We start from the raw sequence: 22523 nt of genomic DNA on the forward strand, positions 1-22523 counted from the left end.
TTGTACTGTACACGCCTCCTTTCAGCACCTATCAGACTGATTATTACTGTCAGTGTGAACGGTGGGTGAGTGGCAGGCTTCAGAATACCTCATGGAGTCTACTTAATAATTAGTGATATTTTATGTAGACACTGTGGCCTGTTAAGGTGGTTACAGTGAAACAGAGGTGGAGGTTTTTATTTGGTAGCAGTGACCCTCCTTGAGGAGGACAATTTCACCAAGGGTTCATGGCAAACATGCAATGACTGAACAAATATTTTGGCAGTACAATCGTCTGTAACGGAGGCAAGGGTTGTGTGAAGCAGATAAACGACTGGACAGACATCCAATTTAAATAGTTTATAAGTAAAAATGACCACCGCTAGATTCCTATTTGCTGAGGTTACATTTAAATTATACATGTTGTAGTGTGCCGCTGCTCTGTAGCCAACTGAGAAAATTGGGATTACTCATTCAATATTTCCAATCTTTGAGTAACCAAAAATATTAGGATTTGTGATTAGAGCCATTGTTGTAATATTGATTCATGTGTGGGCAGCAGAAGTTTTGCTCATGTGGAACTGCAGTTTGAAATACAGTTCTCAAAGAAGGGCAAACAGTTACTGACAAAGCAATTTTCCACTCAAGGTCTCAATAATGCATTAAGCATTAACCTCATAGATCATGGTTTGAAAACCAAACTCTTCCCAAGCTGGATTCCTCCCACATGACAGGCCTGTAATTACAACAAGACATAAATAAGGAGGCTCCTCGGTACAGTATGCATAGCTTGTAAGGAACAAATAACCTGAGAACCAAATTAACCTTGCTTTAGCTTCCTTAGTACCAGGGAACAGGAGCTGCTCTTCTGAGGTCACAGGCGATGCAGTCAGAGCTAATAAGACCATTTTGTTTTGGCTCAGCTCCAGAGCATTAGATTCAACTGCTGACGTTCTGCTCGTGTCCTGCAGTGACAGACCTTCTGGCCGCTCTGGTGAAGTGAAAATAAACCATGGACGCCATGTTGACATCTAATCCTTCTCTACCTTAATATAGTGAATAGTTATTTATTTACACATCCAGCAGTTTGGAGGAATGGATCATTATCAAGGATTATGTTACTGGCCATCTGATGAATCCAAGTCCAGACTTTGGTCTCCAGCTCCCGGGAGCATTACCTGCCTGGCTCTTTGTTTATTAAAACGCTCCGCTTTGGTCACCACTCGGTTGCTAAGGGATTCAGTCAGGTTCGTGCTGAGCATATTTTGCAGCTGAACATGGAGACCACAGAGTTCTCCCTTAAAACTGACTGATAACTGTTGGCTTACCCCTTTCACATTGTTCCACTGTAAAACAGTTACAGCCACTTTAAAGCCACTTTTATTAGTGTCAGTTCATGCATAGTGACGAGCCCATAGGGATCAATTACATGATTCTATAGTTTCTGCATATTTCAGGTCTTTATGTCTTCAGAGATAAAAGGCTACTGGTGGCCTATACACTTAGCTCTTGCAGTAAAGCTGAGCTAGACGTGCTCATGGCTGTCTCAATGGCTAGTTTCATCATTTTACGAAGACGAGCAGGCACAATAACAAGCTTCCCATTCACCTCTGGTCTCATTTAACCACCTGTTAACGATGAGGTCAGATAGTTTCCTCATAAAATGTGAAAATCGAATGAACTGCTGTTTATGACGGACCACGTTATACCATTAACAACGACATAAGGAAACAAAAAGACCTAAAATGTCAACTGGTTTACAAGTTAAAGGGCTCGTTTCTGCAGAAAACAAACCAAAGACACAACATTCATTTTGTGGCCACAAACACAATTTCAGATGGATGAGAAATTTAAACCTGCTGGATCTGTAAATATTAAATTCTCTATTTGAACATGTTTGTTCTGCTCCTCAGCAACCAAAAATTACTGCAGTGTTTACATTAACAAATGAAGCATTTCATGGGGGAAAAAACGTCTGTTTGCTCATGGATGTAAACACCCCCATACTGAAAAACTCACTACCACCATCTGGTGGTCACTGAACTTAAAACCCCCGCAGAGCCACAACATCACAAAAGACGCCTTAATACTGACAAAGTAACGTAGATGAGACATTTTTCACACGCTTGGACAGTTCTGTTGAAATGCTGATCGTTTTCTACTGCTCTTTATTCTTTTAGGCTTCACGGTTGCTTAGCGCGGTGGCAGAAATGGGGACGCTGAGAACAATATGAGCGAGTCTTTCATCAGACATCTGTCATCTCGTCTTCTGTTTCACCTTCCGCCTCGGCTTCTTCTTCCTCTTCCTCGTCTGATGTCACATCCAGCTCATCCATCTGGGAGATGCACTTTGGACATGAGCAAACAAACAGGTAGTTCGTCCTAGAAAAAAAAAAAAAACACACCCTTCCGTTACTTCTACCGTTGCACCGCTACAAGTGCAGGATGAATCAAACACTTTATAGCCGGTGTGGAAACTTGTGCTGTGAAGCAGCAAATGAGTGTTTATTGCTCTAATTAATACATTCAGTCAGCTGCTGTGATTATTGGTGCCCATGAAGTTTCTCACCTGCACCTTTTCTGGGCTGAGAATTTTATCACTGGATGTCATAAAAAAAACTAACTTTATGCATCTCATTGACTTCCAAAACAAACTCCCCCTCCCCCCTGAGAGTTAGGGTGTGTTTCAAAGATGCACTGACATCATATTGATCAACGAAGCGTGAGCAGCACAGAGGTAGCCATCAGACCCTTAACGTCTCTGCTGAAGACTGCCCATTATTGCCTGGAAGGCTTTTTATTGATCCATGTGGAATTTGTAACAGTGTGATCCCCATTCAAGTGATTTATCTGGGGGATTAAAGCTTTTTACCTCAGAATTTTGTGTCTGCTATGACGGCTTCGGTCCCGCTGGCAGCAGTCCAGATAACTGATGCAGATCTCCTGAAATACACTTGAATTGAGTGAATAACCCCCAACATCGGCAAAGTGACACAATTGAAGCTGAAGATCATAACACGTCTACACGATCTGGACCCGCACGCTCCTGCTACTTTCGGGATGCAGAAGTGCAGTCAGGTGCTCTGTTCTCCCATCTCAGTGGTGAACCGCTACACAAAGCTCCTCTGTCTTAGCAAGCATTCAAAGGAGAGCTTTGCTGTGAAAGTAGCATAGCTGTTCTGACATTACTGTGCCGCTCAGATGCAAGGCTTCTCAATCTTTCTGACAGCTTGACAAACCCACTCCAATCCTCAAAGTCTCAGCCTTCTAATACCGGCTGACAAGGGAGCACACAAAGCTAGAGAGGGATGTTCTGTCCCATCTATCCTTGGCCAGAATTTATCACTCCAAACCCAGACGTGTCAGCTGACCTCTCCTGGGTTGATATCACTGAGGGCGCTGAGGTGGAGCAGGTAATTGTTGCTGGGGAAGGATGCCTCTGCGTTGGGTATGCAGCTGTGGTTACCTGCAGTTCAGGTGAAAGAAGGGTCATCAGATGGTCTCTGGACCAGTGTGGGTGTCTTTTGAACTAACGTGACGTCGTCTGCACTTACAAGAGCTCTGAAGCAGAAATAGTCCAGAGCCCTCACAGTTTAGAAAGTCTCCCGTTTCTGCAGAGAAAAACAAAATACCTGACCTTTAGCTCAGAGCTGCACATTGCATAAAGAAAATCAATAAGTCACTAACTTATTATGAAAACTGAGAATCTGCTTAGTTAAGGCAAATAATGACTGCAAACTCAGATATAACTGTGACCTTTGTCGATGTCCTTGTACAGCTGGTCAATAAAGGAGTCCAACTGCTCCCTCTGCTGGGCGGGAAGCTCAAGTGCATCGCAGGCGTGCACCCACTGACTCAGCGAGCTGGAATTGATGGATCACAAGTTTGTTCCCAGCAAAGACCAAAGTTGCACCTACTGAAAGCTGAAGAGGAATGCGCCTACCTGGTACCGATGCCTTGGCCGTTTGTCCCCACCAGAGCAAACAGGGAGCGAAAACCCTCAGGAACGAACCACTGCAATACAATCACACCAAGCTCTCATTTCTTCTGTGTAACTTAATTCCTGTAATGCGTGTATGCTATGAGTGAATAATATATTTCACATCAGCTCCTGGAACATTAATATTATAGCATTATTTTGACATGATGTCTCAATCAACAAATGCAATAATTCTTAGTAGTTTTATAGATATAAAGATATTTAAGTGACTATAGTAACATTTAGGAGACAAAGTTGAAACTAATCAGAACTTTCTGAGCTGCTGATGTCTGGTGTATTGCAGCATTTGTAAAAAGGAACTGACTAAATAAGAATAATTAAACTTGCAGCATAATAAAAACACTGGCTGAATTTGAGTCAAACTTACCCGACTCAGGTGGTCGTCATAAAGTGCTGCTGTAAACAGACTGTGTAACAAAGCCAGCTGCCCCTGAAGAAGCACCACGACATAAACCCAGGTTACGTTTCCGATACAGGAGCCTCAGAACTGAGCACGTCAGGTCTGGGTTGTAGGAGGACGATATGATGAACCACGGTCACTTACTCTGAACTGCTCTCCAAGGAGTTTGTGAGCGATCTCCTCCTCTTCGTTAGCTGTTCGGCTGCAGAAGTGGGAAAACAGCTTCTGCCAGTGGGCTTTGTCTTTAGCCTGGACAGAGTGACAGAAACCATTGTCTTTGATACACACACACGCTCACACCAGTTTACCACATTCTAAATCTTTTTCACAGTCAGCCTGATTTCTATTAGTGAGGGCGGAGTTATTGTAGGCTTGAACCCATTAAAGTTTAATTATCCATAAAATAACTCAGTGGGCGAGAAGCAGGAAAAATCTAGTCATATTCAGCAGTGTTTTTTTCTATGTATAACTGTAAAATATAACCCACCGCAGAATGAAGTGAAGAAAGGATCATTTAGAACCGACTGCTTGATCGGACCCTCACCTGTTTGACCATGGCTACCATTCTGGCCATGAGCATGATGCTGGAGGTCTCTGGGGGATAATGCATAGTCCTGATGGGAAGACAGAAACTCTCAGCAGTGTGTTTAGAAGGGAACCCACACATCTGTCTGCAACACACTGTGGCCACTGACTGTACAGTGTATTTACGATGCTCCCTGACCTCCAAGCATCTTTGAGCTTGTTGATGGGATGGTCCGGACCTTCCTGCGAGGGACCCAAACACAGAATGCGATGGTACTGATCGGCTGCTGCTTGCCGACACTCGATGCTGCAGTACATCACCTGCGGAGGATTTCGTTAAATACCAACGATATTTTAAGTAACTGGTGCACGAACACTCAATATCTTCTCTGTGGCTACTTCACATCAAAGAAGAAACCACAGGTCGTTGCTCGGCAACATCTTTTATGTGACATGGATGTAAACAGGAAATTATTCACAAGGCTGTTATTTTTTTCAGATGTGATTTGTATCCAAGGTGACATTAATACCTCAAGACAATTATTAAATGCATTATTCAGAACAGTTGACTGTTAGAATGTGTTTATAAAATATTGTTGTTAATCAACCAATATTTGGTCAGTTATGATGAAATCTAACAATTGTATTTCCTTCAAGTGTTATTAGCTTTTGTATGAGCCAGACACAGACACATGATACCACAAACACAAAGGCTGAATATGAAATAATGAAAGAATAAAATAAACTGTTCTCAGTTTTCAGTTGAGTCAATAAATTGATATTTAGATGGGCTTATTACACAACACAGACCTGGTCCTCTGACCTATCATCCATCACTCAAACGGTGGAGCTTTCTCCCTGACCGCAGCTGCTTTGAAATCAATAGTGGTCTGCTTTCAGTACAAGGGTTGGACCTTTGGACACGAGTTCGTGTCGACACTGACCTGACAATGGGGACAGGCTTGGTGCCGCTCTGGCTGAACACAACAGAGCTCAGGGTGAGGCAGGCTGAGTCCTGGGTTTCCACTGAGTCTCCTCGCATTCTCCTCTGCCGTCTCCAGGGCACGTAAGCAGAACTCACAGGCTGCAAAAGATGGAGAAGTCTGAATAAAAGCCTTACTCAAACAGCATTTGCTCATTTACACACATGTATAACTCCAAATCACAGCAAAATTAATCTCAAGGCACAAAGTAAGATTTAAGACCTTACAGAATCATGCACAGAACTATATACTTTTAAATTCACCACAAACTTTACTAGGACCCTTTTTTCACCAAATTCTATTCAACACCAACCAAAAGCCAAATACAAATCATTTTGAAATTTTGGCATCGTAATCCTGCAGCAGAGCTCGAAGCTGTTTCACTGTCAGTCTGAGGTGCAGCTCCTGGTCCTTTGCTGCAGCGTGTGCCTTCCTTTATTCCCCTTTGGATGAACAGACGTCTCACCTTTATATTTGTACAAAGCATTCCACAGGAACTGGGCAGAGACGAGAGGCCGCTCAGTAAAGATGGGCTCCCCCTTCTTAATGGTCCTCTTGGCGAAGAGACCCTTACCCTAAAACGTAAAGACATGTCCCTTAGTGCTGTCACTGCCTGAAAACAGCAGCATCTCCACAGCAGGACAATGGTGAAACCCACCTTTAGTGTCCGTAACATCTCTTGAACCACTCAGTATTTCCTAATAACATCTCCTGTCTTCACATTTAGCATTAACCATTAATTCTATTGGTTTGCCTGGAAGTTGCTGCTCAGCCTCCTTTCAAACTAACCAAACCAAATAAACCAGCTTCACGGGTGCCAGTTATGCCGTCGTCAGGCTGTGACACCTAAAAGGTGTCCAGCGGTCCCTGGAGGCTGCGCTCTGCGGGCTGGAAGCCCGACATTCAGCCGAGCGCCGCCGCTCTGAACCCGCAGAAAACCACGCGCTTACCTAAATTCACCCTCCGCGGTTAACGTGGACCAGACTCACCTTGACGTTGTCTATAAATCTGACTTCCACGCAGCTGGAAACTTTGCCGGGGTCCACGCAGAAGGAAAACATGTCATCCACGGGAGCAGCCATGTTTGCGTCGACCTCTGCCCTTTGAACCCGACACTGACGTTTCATGGGCGGACAGAGCCAACAGCGACGCCTGGCGGTCAAGATGCGACCTGCAGTGAATATATTCAAGACTAAATTATAATCACTGTGAATGCTGATTATGTTTATTAAATAAATCCTTTAAACGATAAACACATTTTGATAGTGTTTATTATACATTTTACATAGAACAGACAAAATTTATATAAGTAAACATTTGACAAATCTACTAGTTGCAAGTATTATACAAAGAATTAAAAACACTGTTTATAATCATAGTACAATATATAGGCTATATCCAGTTATTGATGTACAGAACAATTAGTTTATAAGGAATCAGGTAGTGGTTTATAAACATTATGTGACTCAGTAAGAAAAGTTAAAAAGATCAGAACCTGGCTACTGTACGTGTTTCACATTATTTGGGTAAAATACCTGCAGTGTATTAGACTGATTGTTTATTGGTAAAGTCTATAAAGTCACAAAGACTGCCACATCCTGTCTTTGTCATCACGTGGGTATAAAGGTACCTGATGACAGAGCAGACAGTGATCCTCACTCTTCAGTCTCCACCATAAAATGTTAAAGCAGCATGAGCTAAAATGTGATGAACCAGGCAGATTCAGTCACACAGATGTGGCTACAGCTGCCAGCTGTTTTCACTGAATAACAAACCTGGTAAACACAGGTTCACAGTCTGGACCTTAACAGACTTTGGATTTTCACCTCCACCCTATGCATACCTACATATGCACACGTTATTGGGAAACACTGTTTGTATATATAACCAACCTAAGTACTTAATTAATCTTACAGTAAACATCTTTTTATTTACAGCGCTACAGAACCCGTCATTTAATATTTGCTAGAATCATTAGAACTATGAACAAAACGAGAAACCCTGCGTTAGTAGTCTATTCCCAACCGTACAGATGCCCCCCCCCCCCCCAGTCCTCACCCCTCTATTCATCATAAACCCTTGTTGTAGGTCACCATTTTGCATTCTGTTGCCATGGCAATCTCCGGCTCAAGACAAGACACGTCGATCTGCAGAAAAATAAGGAAAGCATGTAAAAGTTAGAAATTTGAGCTGCACATCTTTGTCTTTAAGCCTTGGAAAGCTTGGATTCAGGTTAGCGTCACGGGCTGAACTTGTCAAGTGATGCATGTGTAAGTGAATTTTCCTGCCATATGCTCTGAGCAGCAAAGCCAAAGCCGCTGTGCACGACTGCGCTGCTCACCGTACCTGGGACATCTGGGGGAACAGGCTGATGGCCACGGGCAGGGAGAGGCCGAACGTGACGAGGCACACGAGGCTGTGGATGGGCAGCAGCAGTCTGCGGTTGCTCCGCAGGAAGCGCAGCCTGCACGAGCCAAGAGGAAGCGTGAGCGATCCCACAGCAAAAGCCAGGAGCTCTTTGGAGCTATTGTTAGAGCTGCAGTGATGCGGATGCCTCCTACCTCTCTAGGTAGGACATGACGATGGGGGGCAGCACGAAGATGGGCATGGGCAGGACCACGCGTGTGAACGCCGTCTCCATGATGGCCTGAGGCACATTCATTTCAGCGGAGTCTTCCAAGGGATCAGGGGGCATAAAAACACACAGACTCACATGTCTCGCTGCGATCTTAGAGGATCCCACCACATTCCCGTTGTCGTCCAGCACGTCGACGCCTTCAGACAACTCGTTGTGTCTCATCAGAGCCACGTTGCAGATGTTTGCACTCGCTGGTGACGGAGGGGGAGGAAAAAGGCATGAGCGTTATTGGTTAGTGGTGATGCAGAGAGACAACCACCAGAGGGCGACATAACGCCCACAGGCCTCGTTAAGAGCGACCCACCCACGGCTGGGAACGGGACAAATCTCTGTATTATCATTCTGGTGGCAGGGCTCAGCCTGTTGGCTTTCTGGATCAGCACGTTCAGTCCCACCTAATAAAAAGGGAGAAAAACACAAAAACGTCTGACAAAAGCCCAGTAATCATTAAAGTTTTGGCTCATTTCCTGTGTCAAACACAGTTGTTCTGCAGCTTGAATTCTGGCATCACTGACAGAGAAGCACACTCACTGCAATGGAGACAGCGCTGGTCACAGCGCCCACGTAACCTTGAAGGAACCTGGATGTGGGCGTAGGCTGAGGAGAAACAAAAAGATATTGATAAGAGTATTTCACACAGTCGGGGAGAAAACACCAACTAAATAAATGTCATCATTTCTAGATGTGGTTTGGAGAATGATACGAACCTTTGTGGCGTTGCGGTTGGCGTAGTTCACACAGGCATTATGGCTCTGGTTCAACCACTGTAAACGAAGGGTTAAAGAAAAAAATACGGGAAGATATCTCATATATATCTATATATCTATATAGATAGATAGATAGATAGATAGATAGATAGATAGATAGATAGATAGATAGATAGATAGATAGATAGATAGATAGATAGATAGATAGATAGATAGATAGATAGATAGATAGATAGATATCCTACTTACCAAACGCACAATTAATGCAATGGTTGGATGTGCATGTTTTTACAGTACCTGCCATATAATGGTAGACACCACAGTCTGATTGGGGAGCAGAAGGCCAATGACCTGATGAAACCAGGAATAAGAGCTTATTTTTGGACAAAATAAGTTCAGTCCCATTTCATCGTTCCCCAAACACGACTGCAAATGGATTTGAGCGCAGCCAAGCGTCGCCCGTGGTCAAAATGTGTGACTTACAATCGGTGTTCCGAACGGCACATAACCTGCGCAGCGGAAACACGGTTGTCAGCGTCAAAACGATGAGTCAATGGGCCGACTCCAGCACATTCAGCACAGATCTTCATCTGAGCTCGTACCTGACATTCGAAATGGCATGAAGATCTTCTCTCCTGTGTCGGGGTGAATGATGGCCTGCGTGCACAGAGCATGGCGTCACCCTCATGCTGCCCGGAGCGCCGGACTGGGACGCATGGAGGAGGTGCAGCGCCGCACCACGCGTGACTCACGGACCACTTACCTGCTTGATCTTCTGAGCCTCCCACAGCTGCACGGCACAAAGCGGTTAGCGTTAGCGGTTAGCCTAGGCACTGGTCAGGTGAGCGCTCCGGCCCTGTGCTGCAGACGCGCAGACTCACCTGGTGATCAGACACTCCAGGTGGGAGGTTGCCGCGTTTGTGGTCATCCAGGAGTTTGATGCATTCTTTCAACTTTTTCTAAATGCAATGCAACAGAGTTAGGATTCACAGCGATGAACAAACATCTGGAGGAACAGAAAAATATGCAATCGTCCGAATACTTTTACTCTGGCGTTTGTATCAGCTTTACCTCAGACACGAACAGGGTGCTGGGGTCAATGATGTCGACGAAGTGTCTCAGACGGCCGAGGAACGAAGCCTAGAAACACAGTAGCTCAGTCAACACTGATGAGAGCAGCTCTGACTGTTTGGTGATAATGAAAATGATGTAGAAGCGACAAACACAGTGATAATAAGAAGCACACGTAGCTGTGATAACAACTACACAATAACATCCTTTTATTAAAGTGAGTTTGAGCAAAACAACAAACAAACGTTTTCCTGAAATGACTGCTTCTTGAAGCTGCCTCCTCTTGAAATGCACCGGTTTCTAACAGGCGCTGGTCCCTGTGAGTGCGGCTCGGCGCTGCCCCGCGTCCTGCATGCCAATAGCCGAGGGTGCGCGCCAGCCTTGTGAAAAGGCCCCACAGCTCTTTGTGCCCAGAGCGTCTCTGGCGACGCAGATGGATGAAAACATGGCAGCTTCTGTCAGAGTCACGGCGGACGACACAACACTGGACCCGACAAGACGTTCACGATCTCAACTTTGAGGCTTTGATCGCCCCCCATCACCCCCCCATCGCCCCCCATGGCCTCCCCCATGGCCTCCCCCATCACCCCCCCCATGGCCTCTCCCATCGCCCCCCTATGGCCTCCCCCATCACCCCCCCCATGGCCTCCCCCATCGCCCCCCCACGGCCTCCCCCATCACCTCCCCCATTGCCCGTATGAGCTGCAGCCCTGCTTTGCAGCAGCAGAGGATCCGTGTGCCGAGCTCCCTTTAATTATGCATGAGGCCGGCTCCCAGGAGAGGACACAGCGAGGCTGGCAGAGACGGAGCGCAGACGAAGCGGGCGAGATTCATGCTGATTCGAGGACTGGCCTCGTTTCCTCTGCGTTGACGCAAGGAGCTGAAAATATGACAGCACCTGCGTGAAGACGCTTGTGACACAGCGATGATCCACACGCGGCGAGGACTGTTACCACACAGTCTGTGTGTGTCCTCAGTCCATCAGTCTGAAGGGATGAGTCCAGACATTTACAGGCGCCTGTGTTTATCTCATGTCTGCTGGTCCTGTGTCTGTTTGTGATCATTCTGTGTCTGTGTGGTATTTGTGTTTTTGCACCGTGTTGTGTAGTTTCTCATCTCTTTGTGTCTGTTACATGTAGATCTGCTACATTTATTATTTAAATTTGTTTATTTATTTCATTTTTTCCTCTCTAATCACTATGCGACAGTTTATTTGCTAAATTTGTTTGTTTATTTTGTGCTTCATGCTTGTTTCATATTTATAATACTTCATCTGTAGGTGTGTGAGCACAGATGCACTTCGCTCCGTGCAGGTAAATGATTTCCTTCAAGCTGCTTTGCTTCATAAGGCTTCGGTTACAACGGTCTTTAGAAATCGCGATGTTACTAAGAGGAAGGAACGCATTATCTACCAAGGAGAAAACACTGAGTAATGGGCTTTGAGCCCATAAATCTCTATCATAATTAAACAGCAAACCCATGTCTCCGTCAAAACAACGGGCAGTGTTTGAGATATGAACTGGAATAATCTACATAATTCTAAACAAATGTAAAAGCGAACCCAGGCGGCAGAAATAACCGAGGGCTGCCTTTAACTGCAGCATCTCGGCTGCAGATGTCACCGCTCTGATAGAATCTGACGGAAGCTGCACCGAAATCTGTCGACACAATTATTTCCTGCATGGAAACTACACGAAACTCCAAGCGGATCGAGTCGCACGCGCGCGCGCGCGAGCTCGTCCGTCCGCCGGCTGAAAGTTGCCGCGGTTGAAAAAAGCCATCAACGCAACGAATCGGGTCGTCAATCAAAGGGAAGTTTCGCTACAAAGTGGCAGCAGCCGGAGCCGAGCAGGGCGGAGGACGACTTCCAGCCGAGCGCCTTCCGAACGCCCCATCAACGCGCCGTCGCGCGCGCGGCGGAGCGGCGCTCTTACCTGGTCGTAGCGGGGTCTTCCGAGCTGGAAAGCGGGACACGCCGCGGCTTCCGCCATGACACCGAACTCTTCATTTATTAATGAACCGAATCACGGACGGGTTTTCAAGTAGACCGAAGTACGGCGTGTAACTCGCGAAGCGGCGAGCCGCGGCGCCTGCTGGGACGTGTAGTCCCGGCGCTCGGGTCTGACGCTGGCAAAGTTGACGCGCATGACTACACATCCCAAATAATCGATAAGGTGAAAGCGATTGCATAACCGTTCGGATTGATCTTGGGGGAGACAGCAGCTGATGGGCCCGGAGGCGTCGGACCGACGTGAGGCTGGAGCAGAGGAGACGTCTGCGTGGGAGAAGATGGGTTCACGTGAAATCACCTCAACGTTTTTGAATGTCCACGACATTCGTTGAAGCCTCTTGAACTTCAGGAAATATGCTAAAATACAAGAAAATAGATGGAAGCCAATGAGAACCACGTTATCCAACTTTTCAAAGGCAAATACTGCAAACTTTTGCACAAAAGCTGGAATTATACTAAAAACACAAATGTTGCTTTTCTGCTGCTGCATCAGTTACAATAATTCTAAAATGTGACGTATAATAAACACAGTCAGAAGCATTCTCATACTGGAGAATAATCACTTTTACTAATAAAGGACACCAGCAGCTTTGATTCTCAGTTCTTTGCCCCCGATGGGTAGAAAAATGTCAGTAAGTTACTAAAACCGGAAATGCACCAAACCTTCCAAAAACAGCTACAAACCTACCATAAATAAAATGTTTTCATATTTATTCAATGCTGTAAGAAAGCGACAAGGTTGAGAATACTGGTCAACAGTGAGAACCAGCTATCACCATTTACTATAAAAGCCATCAATTATCAAACTAGTACCAAAACATATTCTGTGACGTCAAACATATAAATAAATGTTAAATAAACGTGGTAAAAGCTGAAGGAGCTGGTCTCCGCCCAAACAGATGCAATGGTCGCCCCCTAGTGGGGAGACGCGCGCATTGCTCCACCATCCAGCGTCATGACGTTCATGCCATGCACTGTGACGTCACGGCTTCGCCTCCGCAGCATCACTGAGCTCCCATCAATGACGGCGCAGAAACCTTGCTTCATGTGCACGTAACCTTTATTGGAGTACAGTGCTGCGGTCATGTACAGCGAGGAGGGCACTACAGCGGCTTCTGGGACTCACCGTTGGGATGCCGAGTTAGTTCTACAGCAGAATGAGTCGTAACGAAGCAGAAATGTGTAGTGTAACAGGCGCAAAGTGTGAAGAGCCTCACATTTTATAGAAAGTGGCAACAAATTATTGACAGAAAACATCTTTACAGCAATGTTAATGCAGAAACATCTGTTCTTATAGTGTTCACATTGCAAAGCAGCATTTTATAATATACTTCATATTAATATACTAAATTCAGTTTGAAAATATGCCTTTGTCTCAGTTAACAAGTGTGCAATTAACATTTTGCAACTAATGAAAAGAACATGTTGCTCATGCACGTTCACACCTTAGATGAGTCAACATCATATTTTACTTTCGTTTCTCAGAAGCAAATGAAATGTGCTTCCACTTTCTCTCACCTGTGTTGAAAGGGTTAAATGTTTCAGCTGCTGACTACCCTAAATTATTCTAGTAAACTTAGGTAAAACAATACTCTGCCTCCATTTTGGCTCCAGCGTTTTGAGTGAACTGAGATGACCGGCATGCATGCTGGGTAATACTGTGTCTACATCATGGGCAGTATCAGCGGGGGGCCTGGGAGATCCGTCACTTGTGCCTGGTTCGCACCTGCAGCAGCGTGGGCGTCTGCTCCATGATGCGCAGCAGCAGGTTATCAATGTAGTCCTCCAGGTCGCGAACCTGCGACTTCACCTTCCTCAGCTCGGCCTCGCATTTCTGCAGCTGCGCCCCCTGCTGCTCGGAGGCCGCCTGCTGCTTCTGCATGTCCATCTCCTGCTGCAGCAGCAGGGAGATCAGCTCCATGTTGGTCAGGTGCTGGTACTGGGCCGAGTTGTCCACAGCGACCTCCTGCGGCGGAGGAAGAGGAGGAGGAGGAAGAGGAGGAGGAGGACAGTTATTCATAGGGCTGAGACGTACAGGAGGATTAAGATCTTTTTTGCCACATTTATTGTTCAGTCTGTCAAATTCAGTCCTCAGTGACACTAGACGATAGTTATTTCATTGTTGCTACGCTTCAAGCATGAATAACGACGCAGCTGCTTCTGTCTGACAGCTCCTTCGTGTTGCTCGGGATTATATGTTTTACTCTGTCATCTGAAAGAATGAAACCAGTGATTCAGATGGAGACTGGAGGATCATTCCCAGTACCCACCACGACGCAGGCCGGTCTGTTCTTTACCAATTAAAAAAATGAACGCTGACAAAATGAAACATGGCAGAAATGGGCCTTCTGTTATTCAGTGTGACATGTTAACAACCTGAGCCTTCCTCCAGGACACCTGCCGAGGATTAACTGTGATTTTACAGGAATATCCTCCTCCAAGAGACGGTGTCTGACATGTAGTCAAACACACAGCTCTACACATTCATCTCCTCAGGTGACTGTTGACGTCACGAGGATGCAGAGACGTCAGCTTTTTCCTAGCGTTCGGTCACAGAAACAGTCCAAAGAGTTACTGAAGCATCATTTTAGCACCTGGAAGCTCATATCTGGGCCAGAGAACTGTGTCACATGAACGTGAGTCATGAGCTCAGCATTTCTCCTCCTGGCGTGGAATGTAACCTCAGTCTAACAGGAAACTGCTTAGTCCACAGTCCAAACACAGCAGGAGGAGAATGTGGCTAATAATCAGATTACATAATAATCAGATTCCTGTTTAAATGTGACCAATAATCTGGTTCTTAAAGGTTCCCACAGCACCGTGCTCTGCTTTGTGTTTCACTGTACCACAGTCTTCTCCGGTTCCGCCGCCGCCTGCTGAGCGCTGCGTCCGGGGTGGATGGTGGACTTGAGTTTCTCCAGAACCGAGCGGCCCTCCTTCTTCTCGGACTGGCTGGAGGTTAAAGGCTTCACTGGGTGAGATCTGCAAAGGGAGGAGGTCAGCAGCGGCGGTTCAACACGGTCAGCCTGTGGTCTCAGTTCAGTTTAATAACTAAGACACTGTCAGATCTCATGGTGTAGGAGCTGGAAGAACAGTGGATATCTACATTCCCAGTCATTCCATTGGATAGGACATTTTTATTATTATTATTATTATTATTATTGTTATTATTATTATTATCAGTGAATTTTTTGCACAGGTTGCAATTTTAACCTTCTTTATATCCTGCAAAGCCACAACTGTCTAATGTTCTGAAAATATATGGTGATAAAATCGTCTACTCACAAATCTTTCACTTTTATATTGGAGTTTCTATTAACATTTGCTCCTCAGGCAGGTGAATGAATGGTGGCAGAACAGTGTCAGCAAAACAGCGAAATGACAGCAGCCAAGAAAAACTGAAGCGTGAGATGAAAAACGCAACGCGGTGCCAAGGCGACGGGAGCAGCAGGCGTCATCCAAGAGCGTTTGGATGAACGACACAAACAGAGAATGAAGCAACCGGAGCAACAGAAATGCAACAAACTGCATGTGTGTCTATGTACAAATGTCTAGAAGTCACATCCTGGTGTGAGGGTTCTCACCTGCTCTCCTGACGGGGCAGGCTGCTAGCTGGCTGTGTCTCCTCAGGCAAAAGTGAGTGGCGTGCATCGACCAGGGGCTGGTCAGAGGTGGAGGTGGAGGTGGAGGAGGAGGAGGAGGTGGTGGAGGAGGAGGAGATGTAGGGGGCCACGGCCAGGGTGGCGCTGGCTCCAGCACTGGGCCCCGTGCATGAGGGCAGCGTGGAGGCGCAGCAGAGGGGGGCGGGGTGGAGGTGGGCGTTGGCAGCGGGGAGGGGGTTGGAGGGGGGCGGGGCCCCGGGCGCCTGCCGCGGTGCCCTCGAGCTTGGCGCCACTCTCGCGTGGAGGTCTTCAAAACTGACCTCACCGCGTTTTCCCGTCGCGCTGTCGCCCGACGACTGCAGATCGGAGCCGGTCGGCTCGCGTAGCGCTCCTGAGGGAGGAGCTGGAGTCGCGCTCTGACGCGACCACGGTCCGCCACCGGCCCGTGAGATGTTCTGAACCAGCGACAGCAGCTGGTCAAACTCAGCGTCCCTCCGCTGGTTCACTGCTCTGGGTCGAAAACGGGCACTGACCACAGGAAACGGCTCCGATTGAACATCTAGGTTTCCATTATCATCAAAGTCTACGCCTTCACTTCCTGCTTGGCCTTCGCTGGATTCGGGTGGAAAAGTGGACGAATTGAATGCTTGAATTGGAGACGGTGGCGCTGGGACCCTGGAGGTCGGCTCACGGGGGCCGTCCTGGCAAACCGGAGAGACTTTACACAGCTTGTTGGACGATGGCGTTATTTCGAAGGAAGAGTCTGTCTCGGGTATGTAGGTGTCCTTCAGAGGGAGCAGCTCCTCAGGGGGCGTCTCGGTGCGGTAAACCACCAGCTGTGGGGGCTGCCATGTTGGACCGGCGGGTCCCCTCAGAACCTCAGCGGCCTCGGACTGAGAGGAGCCATCAGAGTCGATAAAGCTAAAGTCTGAATTGTTAACGTTCATGTTCAGGTCCTCTAACGTCAGGGAGAAAGAGACGTTGTTGTTGGGTTCATGGGGGTCGAACTCGTCCGCTGTCTCCTCTGCTACGGTGTTTGTAATTTGCGGTACCTTTGCGTCTGCGTTGAGGGAGGAGGGGTTTGACATGTTGAGAAGCTCCGTAACCGAGATCTCGGTGTCAAGTAGAGTTTTAAGCCCTGAGTTGCTCAACGCGACGTTGTTTCCAGGCGTTTCCTCTGTGCACAGTGATAAAAGGGGGTGTGTGGCCTTCGGTTTCCCATAGTTCCCCTTACAGGTGCGTCCGTACAGGTCCTGTTCGAACAGCAGACCCCCCCAGCAGTCATTATCGTCCTGCAGCGGCTCGTAGCGGAACTTCCTGAGCTCCTCCTGGCAGGAGAACCCCGACGTGCCCGTCGCCGCCTGGGCCCGGACGCCGACGGGGTCCGAGGTCTCGGCGCCGGCGGGGGGGTCCGGGGACGCGCCGCCCTCGCGCCCGCGCTGCAGCGAGGCCACGCCGGTCTGCGACAGGAGGTAGGCCTCCTTATGGACCGCCAGCTCCTGGCCTCTGTGCAGCCAGCCGTCCGAGTAGAGCTCGCTCACCGGGGTTCGAACCGGCCGCCTCGGGGGCAGCGGCGGAGGCTCCTCGGCGAACGCCTGCAGCCCTGTGTGATTGCTGCTGATGGCCGGACCGTGACTATGTCTGTGGGATGAAGTGAGACTAGTCCTGGGCTGTTTGGGGTGAAGACCCCCTTTAGGGGAGTTCAGTCGGCTGGAGGCGAAGGCGTCGAACGACTCCTCCCACTCCCCCGCGCTCTCCGACATGGAGCGAGGGGCCGGGAGGTCCGTGGAGTTCTGTGTGGCTGCTTCGAACGCAGGCAGTGAAATCTGCCTAGCTACAGGCCTGGGGCGCTCCCGCTTCGTGGAAGGCACGCTGGGAGCGTTCGGGCCGGATGTGCAGGGCTGCGAGGCGACAGTGGTGAAGTGGAAGGGGGATGAGCCAGGAGAGGAGCAAGGAGCCAGAGGAGGGGTCCTCTGTGACTCCTCAGCTATGAGCTCCTCAAAAAAGGGGTTGTGCTGCATATGTGGAAGGAAGGGGTTAGAGGGGGAGATGGGGGGTGAGGAGGGAGAGGACGAAGGGGTGAGGGGTCGGGCGGGATCATCCGGTAGGACATGAGCAGAGGGGGAGGCAGAGGAGCACTGGGGAGGAACGGGGGAGCGAGGAGGGAGGGGAGGGGGTGCGTCTGAGCTGCTTTCTACCTTAGGAGAAACTTCCAGCCTGTGGAGGAGAATAGGGCACAACAGTCCTCTTAGTCAACGATGGGCCAGGCTCCCGAACGGGCAACATCAACACAAAACATCAGCTGGCAACCCACAATGAGGGACAGTCGATCTGCGCTAACGTCATCAGCAGCGAGAAAACAAGCCCAGGAACAGAACCATGGAAACGGGAACAGAAATTAAATTAAAAACAAACAGCAAAGTGCATTTGCAAATGAAACCAAGCAAAACCATAAATAATGCACTGAAGCCGTATAGGATCAGCAGCGGTGGCTGTTCTGGGTGAGACAGGTCAACGTGGGTGAGACAGGTCAACGTGGGTGAGCGTCCTCTCAGTCGCTGTCTGAGATTTCTTATCTAAGATACCGTGTTTGACTGGAAGACGACGAACGTGGAGCGCGTTGATCGAGAGGTGATGACACAGATGGAGAAAAGCCTGAACTGAATCACAGCAGCGCAAACACCCAGCGGCAGCTCTCGCCCGGCACCACTCACCTGGGCCTGTTCTGGGAGTCCCCGGAGCCGAACCAGCCTCTGAGCCTCCCCTCCGACGCCGTGGCGGCCGGGTTCGGGTCCGACTTGGTCGGGAGGGAATCGCTCCTCCCCCCCGAGAACAGCGTCTTCCTCAGCCGCCGCCCTTTCTCCGGTGAACTCGCCGCGGACGAGACGACGGGCGGCGCCGCCTGCACAGGGCGCTCCTCGGGCCGGGCCTCGTCCTGGGCCTCCCCTTCGTCCCCCTTCTCTGCCTTGTCAGTGGACCAGCACCGCTCCGCGAAGGGGCCCCTGTCCTCGCTCTTCCTGGTGAGGTTCTGCAGGGACCGGGACAGCGGCGAGCACTTCTCCAGCAGCACCAGCTTGGACGGGAGGGCCCCCGAGCTCCTCGGCGTCGACGGCTCGGAGTCGTACACGTGGCTGCCGTTGATGCACAGCGAGGACTTGGACTGGGTCATGGTCTGACCCTTGAGAGACTCCACCGCGGGGTTCGTCCGAGGGAACGCCGTGATCTTGCTGGCCTCGTCGCTGAACGCCCGCTTGTGCGTGAGGACGTTAGTGGTGTGGTGGCTGGTGAGCACAGCTGGAGGGAGGAGAGAAATATAAGAAAGCGAGATGACATTGTGTCTTTTTACATTAAAGGTGTAATAATATGAACGTGACCACTAGGGGGCAGTACACACAGAACTTTACTTCTTAGCTTGAGTTTACTACAGGGACGAAATGTGGGTTTCTTTATTTCTAACATCCTGATAAAAACACAACTTGATAGCGGACCTTTCTTGGCTAAATCGCTCTCCCCATACGGGTCCGCCCTCACTTTGCTGGTGTAGATGGGGGAGCTGGGCGGGTCCGACAGCAGGTCCAGGGCGGGCGGAGGCACGGGGTTGTCGCTGGCCATGGACGACATGCTGCTCTCCGACGCCAGAGACGTGCAGGACCTGGTGTCGGACGACTTGCGCAGCCGCCCCTTGAAGAAGTCCTTCATCTTGCTCCTCTTGTCCTCGGCGCCCTCCGCCTCCCGCGCCCCCCCGCCGCCCGCGGCCTCCTGCCCGAACGCCGGCCCCGCCGGCCCCGCCAGGGCGGCGTAGCGGCCCGGCACGATGGCGGAGGAGGACTCCACGTCGCCGCGCTTCCGGCCCGTGACGCGGTCCTTCAGCTTCCCGAACGCGGAGCGAGGCTTGTCCTTGACGGTGAGGTCGAACATGCTGGCCGTCATGTTGTTGCGCGTGAACTTGACCGTGACCTGGAGGTCGCCGCGCTCCTTCTCCCTGCGTCCGGCCTTGGAGTTCAACTTGAACCACCTGGACAAAGAAGAGACTGCTGTTGAAGTCCGGAGGGAGACGCTACATGTGTTACACAGTCGCCGACTGGGACAAAACAAGATTGATCTCCTGCGGAGCACACATTACATAATCTGGACCAGCTGCTGGGAGGCTGCTTTCAAAATCCCTTTCACGAGCACCGGAGCAGGAAATCACAATCTGATGCAAAGGTCTGGTGCGTGGACAGTGAACGGAACGACAACCAGTGAAGCTCTTGACTGAACTGGAGAAAGTGTTTCAGGGCCAACGCTAACAGCAGGAATTTACTGAGAGGCCGAGAGGGAGGAGGCCACAATGAAAGCCAGATGTGCTGCCTCAGTGTGTGGATGGTGGAAATGTTTCACATACTACTGGCGAGGCCTGTTATATCACCTGTGGCACAGGCCGAGTTCCTCAGTGACTCAAAACGCAGCAAATGAGGAGCGCGGCGCACGATTGGGGAAAACGGCTGCAGCTCAGACCAAATCGCAAACACTCAGCCCATCTCCTTTTACAGGAGCCAAATGAGACACAGAGCAGCTTGTAATAAACTCCTGACAAGGCTTTTAGGGAAGTGACTGCAAGCTGAGCTGCACTCAGACTCACCTGTCAGACATTCACTCTCTAATTTATTTATATCCATTGCACAGAAGCAATTTCTTGTACGTTTGCTTGGTTCAGAGTGAAACCTCTGCAAACAGCATTTTGGTGGAATAAAACCTGCTGCAGGAAACAATCGACGGCCTCCTTTAAATTCTATCTTGGCTTCAGGCCTTCGCTGCTTTTCCATAAACACTGTGTTTCTGCAGCTCAGCCAGCTGAGCTTCAGCTGAGCCAGTGGCTTTTTGTCTGGTCCCAGTAGAAGCTCTGCGTCGGAGAAAGGTTTTACTGTGCGACTACATGAGTCCGACTCCATTCATCGTTTACCAGAGGAAATCTGGCCAAATTCTGTGACCAACATTGTTTTGATTTTCTACCTCCCTGTAGTTTTCAGAGCTGCATATAATGGGCCACCGGTGGCACACACCACATTCCTGTGCTATTTATAACAAAGTAAGAGCAAGTTTGTATCTCAGCGCTGGATAAGACTATATTTACTATGTTTTTGGAGAATAGGCATTCACCAATAATAAGAACGTGCACAGTGGGTAGAAGTAAAGATGGAAGCTCCTCTGCCTCAATGGGAACTACATCTGGTCTGGTTGCTTTGCAGTGCATTGTGGGAATCGCTGCTCTATCAGGAGATCAGTCAGTGCATTAATGAGACTTTAATGCAGTTCCTTCCACCACGTGTCCTCCTGCAAAACTGTGTGTGCAGCAGGCAGCGCTGTGCAGACGACTGGTGCAGATGTGCACGCACAGTGTGGCTGATAGTAACAGCTGCATGTGGTGAGGAGGATGAAGCATCATGCCTTAAAGTTGCCCTATGCTGTAATATACTGTAACCTGCTCAGACCTGGTTTGTTGTGCAGCTTAAGAAAAAAAGCCCAACCTACTCGTCTCTTGGACACGTTCCCTGCTGGAATACGTGATCCAGGGGGATGATGGTTTGACCGAGGAACACGTCCAGCCCGATGAGCACCCGGTGCATGACCGTGAGCACCAGGTCGCCGCTCCCCGGGGGGTACGCGCTCCGGCCGCCGTCCTCCAGGATCCCGGGGAGCAGCTCGAAGCAGCACTCCTCGTTCCACTCGGGCACCTCCGCCTTCTCCACCAGCCCGGTGGTGTACTTCTCCTTCCCCACCTGGATGATGGTGTAGAGGTAGCGGCTGCCGTGTTTGCCCTTGGTCCGCAGCCCTCTGGCTCGGAGGACGGTGACATTGACGTGCGTGGGTACCCAGCCCTGGTCGTCGTCCAGATCTATCAGTGACATCATGTTTGCACCGACGCCGTGGCTCCTTCTGAATGATCCCGCGTGGTCCCAGTCGCTCGTGCGGTCGGTTGCTCCGGAGATCATCCCCCTTCGCGCTGCGCCAGAGTTTCCGTGCTGCGCAAAAATCGCCCCTGCAGGATGCCTCCGAAGTCCGCGGGTTTACCCGAGGTCAGCGCTCGGACCGGGCCCGTGCTTCAAGTTGACGAGCCTGGCGCCATCCTCAGACGCGATCCACGCAAACTTGGCTGAGCGAGCGGCGCGTGAAAGTCCACGCTCCGTGCGTGACGCACCCGTTGTTTACTGTCCGAAATCTGCTCATTGTGTTCCCGGTCCGCCCTCCTCCACGGCAGGCCCGCATACGGCGAGGGAGATGCCGCAGAATTAAAGAGAAACACCCATCCAGACCTTCCTCTGCCCCGCACGCGCGCGCGCGCGCACGCTGATGTGCTCTGCTGCACCGACCCTCACGCTGGACGACGAGACGCGCATTCGGCGTCTTTGTTTCGACCGGAGAAACGGATTCGCAACTCAGTTACATGCGTAAAATCACGTTCAAGCTTGTTCTGTGAAGTTGTTTGATTTTTTATGTAAGATATGCACGTGCTTTTATAATCCTTTGTAGCAGCCTTAGTAACATGCAGTAAAAGTAAAAGGTAAAAATAAAACGTCAGGCTAAATGGTTGCAGTGCAAATAATAAGTCAACAACTGCAAATTTATT

At 49.3% G+C, this 22523-nt stretch overlaps 3 protein-coding genes and 1 long non-coding RNA gene across 6 annotated transcripts in view; 1 reads left to right on the forward strand and 3 right to left on the reverse strand.

Moving 5' to 3' along the window:
- LOC114864930 (uncharacterized) overlaps window positions 1-5665 on the forward strand; it is a 62671-nt gene extending 57006 nt beyond the window's left edge. For all 3 annotated transcript variants that reach the window (XR_003787445.3, XR_003787446.3, XR_008695908.1), the window contains 2 exons: window positions 2160-2351; window positions 3758-5665. This is a non-coding gene — a long non-coding RNA (uncharacterized LOC114864930). The remainder of the gene's footprint in view (window positions 1-2159; window positions 2352-3757) is intronic.
- smyd5 (SMYD family member 5) lies at window positions 325-7014 on the reverse strand. Its single transcript, XM_029165947.3, has 13 exons — window positions 6877-7014; window positions 6354-6462; window positions 5849-5988; window positions 5104-5225; window positions 4924-4993; window positions 4524-4628; window positions 4347-4409; window positions 3923-3993; window positions 3736-3842; window positions 3534-3590; window positions 3351-3445; window positions 2852-2922; window positions 325-2361 (listed from the first exon to the last, which is right to left on the reverse strand). The coding sequence occupies exons 1-13, from the start codon at window positions 7012-7014 to the stop codon at window positions 2226-2228; spliced, it is 1284 nt and encodes a 427-aa protein (XP_029021780.1). The 3' UTR covers window positions 325-2225.
- A 126-nt stretch (window positions 7015-7140) lies between these two features.
- sfxn5b (sideroflexin 5b) lies at window positions 7141-12564 on the reverse strand. Its single transcript, XM_029165944.3, has 14 exons — window positions 12238-12564; window positions 10304-10372; window positions 10114-10191; window positions 9996-10022; window positions 9835-9889; window positions 9716-9741; window positions 9530-9583; window positions 9233-9289; window positions 9057-9122; window positions 8830-8920; window positions 8601-8716; window positions 8449-8534; window positions 8234-8351; window positions 7141-8034 (listed from the first exon to the last, which is right to left on the reverse strand). Exons 1-14 carry the CDS (start codon window positions 12292-12294, stop codon window positions 7957-7959), a joined length of 978 nt encoding a protein of 325 aa, XP_029021777.1. The 5' UTR covers window positions 12295-12564; the 3' UTR covers window positions 7141-7956.
- A 792-nt stretch (window positions 12565-13356) lies between these two features.
- LOC114864642 (rab11 family-interacting protein 1) lies at window positions 13357-22329 on the reverse strand. Its single transcript, XM_029165548.3, has 6 exons — window positions 21428-22329; window positions 19405-19931; window positions 18631-19210; window positions 15899-18133; window positions 15161-15296; window positions 13357-14280 (listed from the first exon to the last, which is right to left on the reverse strand). Exons 1-6 carry the CDS (start codon window positions 21886-21888, stop codon window positions 14020-14022), a joined length of 4200 nt encoding a protein of 1399 aa, XP_029021381.1. The 5' UTR covers window positions 21889-22329; the 3' UTR covers window positions 13357-14019.
- Between the last annotated feature and the right edge of the window lie 194 nt (window positions 22330-22523).

This window comes from Betta splendens, chromosome 10 (assembly GCF_900634795.4).
Source record: "Betta splendens chromosome 10, fBetSpl5.4, whole genome shotgun sequence".
NCBI lineage: Eukaryota > Metazoa > Chordata > Actinopteri > Anabantiformes > Osphronemidae > Betta > Betta splendens.